We start from the raw sequence: 12,417 nt of genomic DNA, 5'->3' as shown, positions 1-12,417 counted from the left end.
AATGTTGACATATTTCATCAGTCAAATTAGTTTTATATTAGTTATATAGAATAATATTTAGACGTTTTCATTAGATATACAAATTTGTAATAGAGATTTAATCCTTTCCAATTCAACTATGTTGGGTAAATATGACAAGTAGCTTTCCTGAAGTGGAGAAACAAAGGGCTAATGGATAGTTTCACTCATTTTTATGTACTAGGGCAATTTGTTAAGTATTTAGCTGAAGATTACAAAGTAACAGCGTTATTCAAATCTGATGATTGAAAAAAAGAGCAGTCCCTCTTGTTGCTTGAAATAAATATTTTCAAGCTTGAGGTCACTGATTTCTATGATTATCTTCAGATTTTTTTTAATGAGCCACTTTGCTAAACATAGCTTCTTTACTATTATGGATCTAACTGATGACCTCAAAGAATCAGGGAAACTCACTATGAATCTGATGGCACCACTGATTGTGGAATCAGAGCTGTAGTGGAATGGAAGTCAGAGTCTAATAACTCAGGCAGTCAGATTCAGCCAAGGGCCTGTATATTTAGTTGGCATTTCAGAGGCTGAAACGCCCAGAAGAGGGAGTGGATTTTAAATGAATATGTGCACTGCTCATACAGCAGGTTATTATTCCCTTTCTTTGTGTGAGGTGCAATGTATGACGTGATGTAAAAAAAAAATTAGCATAAAGTGTAAGACAAATAGAAGAATATGTTCGGTTAATGCCTGCCCTCCCCATGTGTGGTCTGAATTTTAATCCAGAGGAAAGGTGCCTCTGAAAATCAGCCATCAGCTGATTAAAAACTCACTAAAGCAGAATGCTGTTAAAAATTCCGAATTAGATAAAGATAGGGATAAACACACAGTGACGTATGGAAAGGGACCTGAGGCAAAAACAAACAAACAAGTACATGAATAAGCATTTCCTTTAAAAAGCCAGAAAATGCTCATGAGGAGGTGGGAGGAGAGATTTGGACTGTGGGGAAATAAGGAAAACTTTCAATCATTCATTCAATAATTGCACAAGTTCATGACCAACATATGATAATGGCTTTTTCCTTTCTGAGCTAAGCTAATAACACATCAATACCTCTGTCACGTCCTTGTTGGGTTTAGGCAGTAACATAAACAGAAACATGTTAGGGCTAATATTCATCCTTTGAACAACCAACTGTGACCTAAATGGTGCCATTTTACTGATTGCACTGGTCACAACCACAATATGTTACGACAAAACTTCCTTACTTCCTGGTTGAGTTTTGATTAGGGTTAGAAATCAAAACTACTTGGTTAGGACTGAAACACATTCTTTTTATAATTCCAAATGTAATTTTTGCAGTTCACATGCAGTGGTTTTCATGACCGCTTGAGAACACGTTTTCCACAAGTGTAATTATAGACCATTTCGACCTGCATGAACAAATGCCCCACGGGGACTTATTTGAGTAGAGGACAGTCTCATCTTCCAAGTAACGGAGTGAACATTTGGAAAAGAGCCACAAGATGTTTCTCAAAGTCAAGGATGCTTCCTTAGTAGGCCGGGATGTTCCATGTCGCATCTGTCTTCTGAGAAAAGTTTTCTTCCTCAAATTTCAAAAACACATAATGAAACAGTCCTTGGAAAAACTCGACACAGGTCATGGCAACAGTCCCACCATTAATTACACATTACACACACTCAACAGCTAAAACATTGATCTGGCTCTTATAGCTGGTAGCTGTTAGCTAACTGCCAAACCACATATACTGGCAATTTATACTTTGATTTACCCCATTACAATACTAACCCAAAAATCTAACAAAGAAAATAAGTGTATATTACACCGTTCTTCATTTATCTTCCATATGCCATGTCTTCAGCTTGGGCAAAGTGATTAAAGGAACATAGAGGTAACACACAGGCATCCTTAAAATCTCACAGAGCAAAGGATGAAGTCCTTCAAAGGACGACGAAGGACGAGAGACTGTTGGAATCGGGAGTTTCCTGGCAACCAGTCTTGTCGAAGACATAGGGCAACAAATAATCACATGTGAATATTTTAGAGTTGCTGGGAAGCAGACTTATCATAATCATTTTTGTTGTGTTTGGATGTGTTGTACATTTTCATTTGAAGATGTTTTACAGTGTGGCATACGTTTCCTCCAACTAAAGCATATTATTATAGAAGTAAAGTGCATCATTAAAATCTGAAACTTTACCTTCACACACACATTTCAGTGCTGGAGATAAGTGCAGTTTCTGTCTTTCATTCACCCACTATTCTGCCCCCTTTATGCTCCCGGCTTACTTAGATGAGATTGCAAAAACTCCCCAAAAAAACTCAAATGAGTAATGGAAACACCTGTACACTAAAGGTGAGTATGCCGCATTCAACTCTGGTCTGGAGGAAGGTCACGGGTTCATTTTAGTAAAGGACATGGGCTGTGAAATACATGCTTATGAGGCAAAACCCTCCAGCATCAATATAAGTAGGAATTATTTGTGTGGTCCTTCTTTAAGCCACAGAATGATCTCTCACAAAATGCTAGGCATGTGTTATTTATGGAATTTTTTCCACAAAGAAAAAGATTTGCTGTCTTGAATTTATATAAAGAGGTTGTGGCCGCCTCCTGTTACCAAGTGAAACAAATCACCTAATTAAGAAGATATGAGCAGATAGAATCAATGCAGATCGCTTCCAGTGCGGCGACGTGCCTCTCCACAGGGAATACTAAAAGCCTGTAAACACGAATTCAACGAGATTGCAATAAAACTAATAAACAACAAGCATATAAGGAAAGCTGGCAGAGTCAACCAGTTCACTTCAGAATGACTTTAGGCCTGTAAAAGTTTTGTGAACAAGACTAAACTGCAGAGCACAATATTTATCACGACCGTTTGTCACTGATGTTTAAACATCCCTAGTTTCCCATGACATCTACTGGAGTGACAGTCTGATCTCATAATAGCATCTAAAGTTGTTAAATACAGGCTGCTTGACAACTTTATTCAACAAAAAGAAGACAGAACTTGATGAGTTTCAAGAAAGAAAAAAAAAAAAAACAGAGAAAGACAATTACACTGTTAAAATGATCATCCTAAAGCAGATATCTAGACAGTATATGATCTTGTTATCCCGGAGAACTCTGCACTTGGATTCTGGCTACGTTAAGTGAAAATCTCGGGTGCTGCAAACACACTGTCAGCTGTGTATCAGTCGCTTCATGCTTCAGCTAATTAATGTAATTAGAAACTAATCTGATTTTGTATCTCATCATAGTGCATATGCCTTGCTTCTCAAAAGGAAGCAGTGTACAGAACGCAAACTTAATCACAAATCTATTCCTACTGCAAAGCATTAGCAATGCCTTTGGATACAGCTGAACGCTACATATTGTAGTTTGCATCTTTTTTCATAGTTAATGCACAAAGCCAAGTCCAAGGTAAAAGTCAGCAGGGATTATGTGTCATGTTCTGTGTTGCTGTGATGTTTTGTTTTTTTAATGCTTGTTTTCATTCTGTTTCTTGTTTGGGTTCTGTCATTTCCTCACTCACTTCTTCTGTCTCTCTCCAGTCGAGCCATCAGCTCCACTCCCTTCACCTGTGTTCAATTTATCCTCAGCTGCAGCCATTCACCAATCACTCTCCCCACAGTATTTAGTCTCCTGTTGTTTTGTCACAGCATTTGCCAGATCCTCACCGTTATTCTCCCTCGTGCTACTCCCAGTTCCTCGTCTCTGTTAGTTCCTGTGATTCAGCGTTTTGATTTAGTTTTTTCATGTTTGATTTTTGTATTTTTTCCGGCTTTGCCGTGCTTCGTTTTAAAATAAATAGTTTTCGATTAATTTTTGCCTCCTGGCTCTCGTTCCGTGTCTCCACCTGAGTCCTCCTTCTTCGCCTCCACCATCGAAACGTGACATTATGACCTCCTGTGGGTGTGAATGAATTAGTTACCAGCTACTCAGCAAGGTTAATGTATTCTACTGTAGGATTTATTTAGATAAAAACTATAATACATGATCAATATTATCCAGCATCATTGCATATTATTGTTGATGAGATGATAAACTGGAATTTAAGCTATATTTAAGAGCAACGTCTTTTTACATTAATTTGAAATGACAACGTGAGTGGCGGCATCTATAAATCTAAATTTGACACTGGACCTTTGGAGGTTATAATAAGCTAATGTTATGAATTGTCTAAATAATCTCAGGTTTTAGGGGAAACACAACAAGCTTTTGAACAAGGATGTGATTATGCAAGAAAAATAAGGTAGACACTTCAGAGAAAGGTGTCATTATTTAGACAGTACGCTTTCTCTCACATAATACAGATAAAAGGGGAACAATTATTCGTCTTTGCAATGTTTTCCATCATCTTTTTCGAAGCTGGCCTTAACAACAAAACATTAAACCGAAACATCCAAAAATGAGAAGCTTGAACCTTTTTTTTTTTTTTTTTTTTTCTTTGGTTCCCAGTCTGGTACAAAAGCAGAAAATATTAAGACATTTTGAGACATTTCTAAATGTTTCATATCTCTCCCATCACCCCATACACATATCTTATTTGCCCCTCACTATGCCATAACAGCCCCTTCTTTTTGTGTCACACTAGTACTGCAGATAAGGAATGGTAAGGCCATGCTTTAATGTGAATTGACTTTGTTTTTGTTCCTTTTTTCAAGTTCTCTCACACATTTGAATTTATTTAATGAGAGCGCTGTTATTTCTTGCAGTGTTATGGGGGAAATTGCTACTCCCAGGGGCACAGCCTCCAGGTTTAAAGGATTTTCCCTTTCTTTGGTTGGATCAGTTTTCACCTCTCATATCTTCTCTGGTCAGTGGAGTCGATATATGATGATGGTCTGAATGGATGTGACAAGAATAATAATAAATATATTGCTCTGTTACAGATATGAACAACTCTCAGGTGTTTCCCCCAAGTTTCTTTTCAGCCAGAGCCTCTTATTTTTTACTTATGGAAATGCACTTATACTGAAGGATTAATATTAGCATACAACTCACCTATATAGCATTTCATACAGACTAATCCGTCTGTATTTGCAAAAATATGAAAGAGGCTGGCAATTCAACACCCACAACCGAGTCAATGCCTTTTTTTGTGATTAGACTTCGAGCAAATTGAAAATCTTTCAGCCTATAATGAGCATGAAATGTCAGAGCCAAAAGATATAGAACTGGCATTTAATCTGCACCAGGGAACAATAATCCAATTGACAAGAGCTCTGATAAAGACAGAAAGAACGTTGCTCCAGGATTATTGGCACCAATGCACACTTATCAAATTGAAGCTGTCTCTGAAGTACTTTTTGCTCGAGTAAATATAAACATTTCTCGTTGGACAGAGAGAGAGGAGGCCTGCTATGTTTTTTGCAAGAGAGCAGCAATATTCAGAATTGACTCTCAACCTATATTACTAGCAATACGACGTAATGTTAGAGTCTGCATATTCTCCCTGTTTCTGCACGGATATCCTCGAGAAACCCAATTAAGTTAAATGGTGCTTCTTAATTAAGTGAGAGAGGATGTCAATATTTCAGTGACGTATTCCATGATTTAATTTTGATTGATCCACAAGCCAATCGCTGAAATAAAAGTGCGTTTCAAAATGAACATTTCCAATGGACACCCTGTTTGAGTCTGTGATGCATTTAATTCATGGTAACAAATATATATAGTGAATGCACAAGGTGAGACGCATTTGGATTAAAAAAAATCACACATTGAAGTTTGTGAATAGACTAATCAAGTGAGATTTCATGCATGTATATGATTGAACTCTTTGGTTCAAGTATAACCACCACTATGATTTAAATCTAGTCGGGGGAAATCCATTGTAGCAAGCAGACTTTCACCAAACCTATAATACGTTTCAGCAACACCACCACCACCACCATAAAAGGTCACGTGCTCTTGTGTTAACATACTACAAGTCTGGGAGATGACTAATGTGAAATACCATGGCTACATGGAATAAAGGTACAGCTAAAATGACTATTTCACTTATTTACATGGACCAATTTAGAAAAATATATACAAGAAATGATGAATCTAAACATAACACTAACAGTAAAATAGCAACAACTGAATAAAATATAAATTGTATTACATGTTTAAGTCTTGAAAATATAAAAAAAATGATCAGGATTTCACTGGAATCAAATTGTAGATTTCCATGAACAGAATCAGTTTGAGCATAGATGTCAAACTCAGGCCTATATTTGACCCGCAAGATAATATCAAATGTCTACTTGAGCTGGCCCGCCGGTAGACAGCGCATGCACCGCTAATACTAAAAATCCCAGAATGCTCTGCTGATTCATTGGCACGTCAATCAGGACCCACAAGCGCCCTCTCCTCTGTTGACATTCATTAGTGACCTCATGCTACCACTCGCATCACCCCTCTCACAAATGGCCAAATGAAAGGTGGGAAACAGAAGCTTTCTAGACTGACGGGAAGCAGATTATCTGTTTACAAAATAATAGCCTGTGGAAAAAGGTTTCCATCGAAATTTAACTGAGAAGGCTAAAAATAGAGAAAGAGGCGTAAGAGTTTAAAAAAAATGTTATTTAAGAAATGAACGCCACAGATGTGTCTTTTATTTGACATTTGATTCCACATGTGTTCATAGCTTTGCTTGTTCTAGATTCAATGTTTGGTTTGTTTCCATATGAAAAGGTTCATAGTTATATCTGAAGAGAAGGAAAAACCTCCCTTTTTTCATTAAATATGTAGGCTGGCCCGTGACTTTGTCCATGTTTTTAATCTTGGCCCACTGTGTATATGAGTTTGACACCCCTGAGTTAGATTTTTCATCTTCCTTTTTTTTTTTTCCATTGTTAAAAGCAGCTAAATGCAACTTCTTGGTATTTAATGTCTTGTTAAGCTCACAAGGGCTGGGCATGGTACAAGGCATTCACATAAGCAACTGGATCACAATCATTTATCATTTTCATCTTTTCCTGTTGTAGGGTTCCTACAAACACAACATAAATGTCAAACGTGCCCTTTGGAAAAATCACGGTTTAAGAAAACTAGCTCAGATGTTTTGCATCAAATCACCCCAAATAAGGCTTTTTCTATTCAGCTCAGGGCGATGTTTCCAGATTTTGACACACAAAGTGAGCATATTGTAAGCTGCATCTAAAAGGACAATTTGGCAAATATCATCAATGTGTGTGTATCCCACTACACCCTTATTTTTAAGGAAGGCTAACTCAAGCTGACATCTGTCAGTCTCATCCTGTCTGCTGCTACACTGCAGCTGCTCACCATGCGCTTGTTAAACGCAGAGACGCTTGTGTCTCTGGATCAAGTACGAAACAGATCGGTTCCAAATTCATTCGAATGAATGCATGAGGCCACTTCGATGCATAGTCAGAAAAAGTCGCAATGAGTTGTTTTCCGTCGGTTGGGAAACCAAGTACAATTGTCCCCGATCTACTTTAAAATGATCTTCAAATCATTAAGCCGAAGACAAAAACTTTGATAAATTCCCCATAACCTCGATGACATTTTAAAACAGAAAATATATATATTTTTCATTAGGAACCAACTCTACATCTCTACTGAGGACTTTGTGTAATAACAGCAGTTCTCAAATTCTATGTCTCTGCGTGATTAATTTGAAGTTGCCTTTTATAGGAAAAAAAAAATAGTTTAGAAAAAAATCAATCAAAAGGTGTCAAAGATTTGGAAAAAGCAGTGCCTGTGTAATTACAATGATGTCGTAAGTTCCATTTAAGTATAAATTGTAAGCATTACCTTCGCTACCACTGACAGGATGCAAAGACTCACACAGAACCTGAACTTACACAAGTTAATTTGCACAACATTTACAGTGTTAAATTACTGAGTGCCAGATTTATCGGGACAGGACACAGGCAGGCCAAAAAAAAACCAAACATTTCTCAAGAGGAAGAGCACCAAAACCTTCATCAATTGGACCTATATACAATTGCACTATGTCGCCAAAACTGAGCTGACTCTGTTTAGTGTGTTAATTTGCTACCTCGCAATTAATGAGCTAAACAAAAAGCTGAAATATGAGAGCTCTCGTCGAGTTTTTTTTTTTGTGTGTGATGCGCAAAACTGTGTGAGAGCTAAAAAAACCGACTGGGATGCTCTTTAACTCTCCATGAAGCAGTAGCAGAATCTGTTTTGTCCCAAATCTATTCTATAACAAGGCAATAGCCTCAAACATACAGCCAGAGCCATTAACTATTTTCAGTCACAAGAGGAACAATGAGTTCTGCAACAGATGGTCCATCCCCACAGAGGTCTGATGTCTACATTGTCGAGTCAGTGAGAGATTACAGGAAGAGAGAGAAGCAAGCAAGACTGATTAAACCCACAGAAAGCTGAAAAGTTCTCAGAGCTGCTTGTAACATTCGACCTTCTCAGTAAAAGGGTGCAAAAATGTACCAAGGTTTTTCTGAGCGCAGGTCTTAAGGTGTTACAGACAAACATAAACTATTCATCGAAATTTTTTGTAACACATTTCCATCTTTCTTTTCGGAGATTAAATCTTGATAACGTTGTGTATTTCCGATTGAAACAAGCTCAAGGCTTTAGTTGACCAAATCTCTCAATCTCAAAACTGTGCTGACGCTCTAAGCAGCAGTCTCTGGAGAATCCTCAGCAGTGGTGCTAGATCAGGACACAGAGTATGAGTGAGAGATTTAGTCAACACACAAGTGAAAAGACGAATTTGAAGTTACCAGCAACATTTACTGTAAACACACACTTCTGATCCGTGTTATCATTCGGATCGCTGCCACTGTAAACCAACAAGTGATGATTTCACATGATGCGAGAGTCTGCCCGTTTCACATTTGTTTGGATACGGGTTAGTGCTGAATCTGTGCTGAATAAGTCATTCAAATATGTAAATGCATAAAAAATGTTTTATTCAGTCTCTGGCACGCATGAAAAAAAATGAGAGCCTTTTAATGTTTATTTTCGCAAGAAAAAAAGAAAAAAAGAGGGTCTTTCACCGAGACATGAACCTCCCCACTGTCCTTGTTCAAAATGCTGTTTTTTTTTTTGTTGCATTTTATGAAGGAGTTGATTACATCATTTTTGGATGACTCTGCAAGAGAGTGAGTCACTTCTTATCATGCACTGCATTTACTATACAATTACAATGCCTTGTAAAGAAGGACTTGCTGTCCCCTACAATTCAATTCCTTAAAGCAGGGGCTCTTTATTAAAGAGACCCAATTAGGCCGTAACGCTATAATTCTATACATCAGTAATCAATGTGAGAAGGTTACATACACCATATTAACCAAGTCAATCCACTTCCCTCTTATAGGTGATTTGGGGAGAATATAGTGTCAGGTAATTATATTTTACTTGTAATCAGGATACTGAATATGTATGTTTTGGTACAAAAGTGAAACTGTATCTTTGTGCTTATTATATCCTGCAGTGTTTAACATATTTCTTTCCACAATCATCACCAGGCAGCCTCAATAAATAAGAGATTCGGATTTCCTTTGTTTACCTTCCTGGAAAGCGTGTTTTTGTATTTTGGTGTTGTGAAAATATAATATGACACATCCATCCAATTTCCCACCAGGTAATATAATTAACACATTTCCATTGGGAGCTACAATCATTTTACTTTTCCTCTTTGAAATCTGAATGTCACCTTCATTCTTCATTTTTTAAACATATTTTGCAGAATCATTTTTTTGGGTCACATGTTTGGGAAATCATTTACCTTTTAAATGTTATTCCATTAGGCTGAAATCAGTCCATTTAGTCCTGGGTCTTCCCTGTTAAGAAGATGACTGTTCTTGACTTTGTGGTAGTAATGTCTGAGCAGGAGAGGGCAATATAAATCTTGCTTTTCTATTTTTTGCCATATCGAACAACCTTCTTTCTGATCACAACAGCCAAGTCGTGTTTTCAGTATTGCACCTTTAGTTCAGTCCAACATAATGAGCCTATCTAACTGACAGCAGGAGTCATGTGGCATTCTATCAGATATTCAGTAAATATTGCATTTATATTTGTATTGTTTGTGTGTAAGGTAAGTTTTGCGGTGAACTTCTCAGAAAACTTGACACTCCCTGCAATGCAGTTCTCTCCTATTACCAGTCACCATTTAGCCCAGCAGGAGAGCAGAATCCTATGAATAAAATCTTTTCAAGCAGGAAATGTTGATAGAAGAATGACAAATACAGCATCTTCCTATCCAAGGGCCAAATGTAAGTCAATGACGGAGATGTTGTCAAATTATGTTAACAACACAACACAAGATGTAACATCTCTAAGAATAGTTTAAAATAAAATCTTTTGCCATTTTGAGACATTTTTTCTAATTTCATTGATGAAAACAAGATTAGTAAAAGATTCATGTGAAATTGATTTTACTATAGTGTTAAACACATAAAGGAATTTGCATGTTTAAATATTTAATTTGTTCAATCAAGTGGTATTTAAATATTCAGTTACTGCCATGTTCATTCTTTGCCTCCATAAAGCATTAATCCCAAAGCCCCTGGATTTCAACACTTAGGTGCTCACTTATTCATGAGCAGCACATAAAAGTGTCAACAATGTCAAGCTATATCTGTGTTACTTAAAGCTTTGCAGATTTCGGTAAAGTCACCCAATCAACACCAAAGTGTGCGCCTTCCAGCTCACTGTCGTAGTTTGCTGGTACAGACCAGACAGCTTAAAAGATTATTCAACTCGTACTATTATTGGTACGGTTTCAAAGCAAAATATGTCATTTTCTGTTTTGGAATTAATGGTGACACTGCGTGAGGCAGTATACACAGGTAGTGTCGAAATGAAAATTGAATCTACAAGTCTCACTTTTGTGAGTGCTCTGATTATGTAACGTGCTCTCTGCGATTTTATTTCCATATCCACCACATCCATTAATTCAGTTTGATCACACTACAGAGCCATTCACCCAGGCATTAATACTGTAACGCATCTAATTGGTACAAAGGAGAATGACATAACAGCAGAGCCAAGTTAAAAGAAAATTGCTTAAATTCTGCTTGAGGAGACTTACCTATGTATTGGTTCCATTCTGGATCCAGATCAGCTTGATTGGCCAGGCACCCCTTCATCACATTAAGGCAGTAATTCTTACATGGTTTTACTGCTGGCATGCCCTGACAAAAAGGGCAGTACAGCATCTTTGTCAGCGCTCGTATACAAGCTGGAGTGCTGCTTACCTGCAAGGACACAGAGTGTTACAACAGTCATCAGTGTCTGGAGAGCCCCACAAAGGTCTGTGGCAATTGTAATCGTGGTCTGTCTTTTACTAATTTTATTTATCCATTTTTGACTTGTAAGAGTGTCATTTGACAATTTTGTACTTTCTCGACTACATTCACTGTAACTTCACACGTGACCTTAAGAAATCCTTTCATTTCTGCTATGAGCATTCAGACAAGATGCGCATTGAAACGACTTATCACATAAAGAGGGAAAAGTCTCATCGGGTTTCAAACAGACATTGCAAAATACACACCCAAACTTAGAAACAATGAGATGAGCTCAGACATCGCTAAATTGTTCATGTCAAACCAGTTTTATTAGAACAAAGGTGCTATAAAAAATCCTGTGTGTAAATGTTTAATGTATACTTAATGTAAATGTAAGAGGAGGATAAAATGATGATCCCTCATTGCTGCCTATATGCCTGTAGATGCATAATCCCAGCTCAATAAAAGTCTGACCCTTTAAATCATAATGATCCGCAGCCAGGGGGCTGCTAAGCACTTGCTTAGCACTCTAAACTTTGAAAAATAAAAACTGGTGACCACAAAGCAGGAGAGCTGAAAGAAGAAAGCAAAAAGCAGGGCTTTTTTGGTAATCAGAGGCTTCTTCAGGTTGAATGCAAAAAGAGCCAGTACAGGAGGTAATTCCTGTTAATAATAACAGCTTTACATAATGACTTAGAATGACACTTATTCTTTTCTCCTTATTATTATCTATTTAAAGATTTCTGCTGCAACTATTTGATTTCCATTTGGTGATTAAGTATTATTGAGATGTTTAAAGGTAGGGTAGGAGATCCTGGATTTTGAGTCCAGCGAAGCTGCATTTTGAAAATACACAGGTCAAAAGTCCCAACCCTTTTCTTCACTTTCCCCCCGAAGCCACGCCTCTAGAGTACATGAACGCGCCACGAGCACGAAGGTGCACGAGCGCTGTTCTGACAGCAAGCATCGATCGTTGCCGTATTTAGTATTTAGTAGCCGCAAACAACTGAGTGTGTTCAGTCAGAGGCTTCTTCAGCGTCTTTAAGCAAAGAAGAGCACAGGTGGTCGTTCCTGCCCACAGCAACATCCCTACACAATGACTGCTTATAAGAACAACTGATTGACTATCGTTTGTTTATATGATATTATTGCAACAATATAATTTCCCCTCAGGGCTCAGTGAAGT

The 12,417-nt window shown here is 37.6% G+C and overlaps 1 protein-coding gene across 2 annotated transcripts in view; it reads right to left on the bottom strand.

Moving 5' to 3' along the window:
• Positions 1 to 12,417, bottom strand: part of LOC142396630 (glypican-6-like) — an 81,271-nt gene that overhangs the window by 31,994 nt on the left and 36,860 nt on the right. For both annotated transcript variants that reach the window (XM_075479571.1, XM_075479572.1), the window contains exon 4: positions 11,033 to 11,198. In XM_075479571.1, coding sequence (XP_075335686.1) covers positions 11,033 to 11,198 — 166 coding nt within the window. The remainder of the gene's footprint in view (positions 1 to 11,032; positions 11,199 to 12,417) is intronic.

Source organism: Odontesthes bonariensis, chromosome 12, assembly GCF_027942865.1.
Source record: "Odontesthes bonariensis isolate fOdoBon6 chromosome 12, fOdoBon6.hap1, whole genome shotgun sequence".
In the NCBI taxonomy this organism is placed as follows: domain Eukaryota; kingdom Metazoa; phylum Chordata; class Actinopteri; order Atheriniformes; family Atherinopsidae; genus Odontesthes; species Odontesthes bonariensis.
Note: the sequence above shows the minus strand (reverse complement) of the source record. Positions and strands in the feature narration are given on the sequence as shown.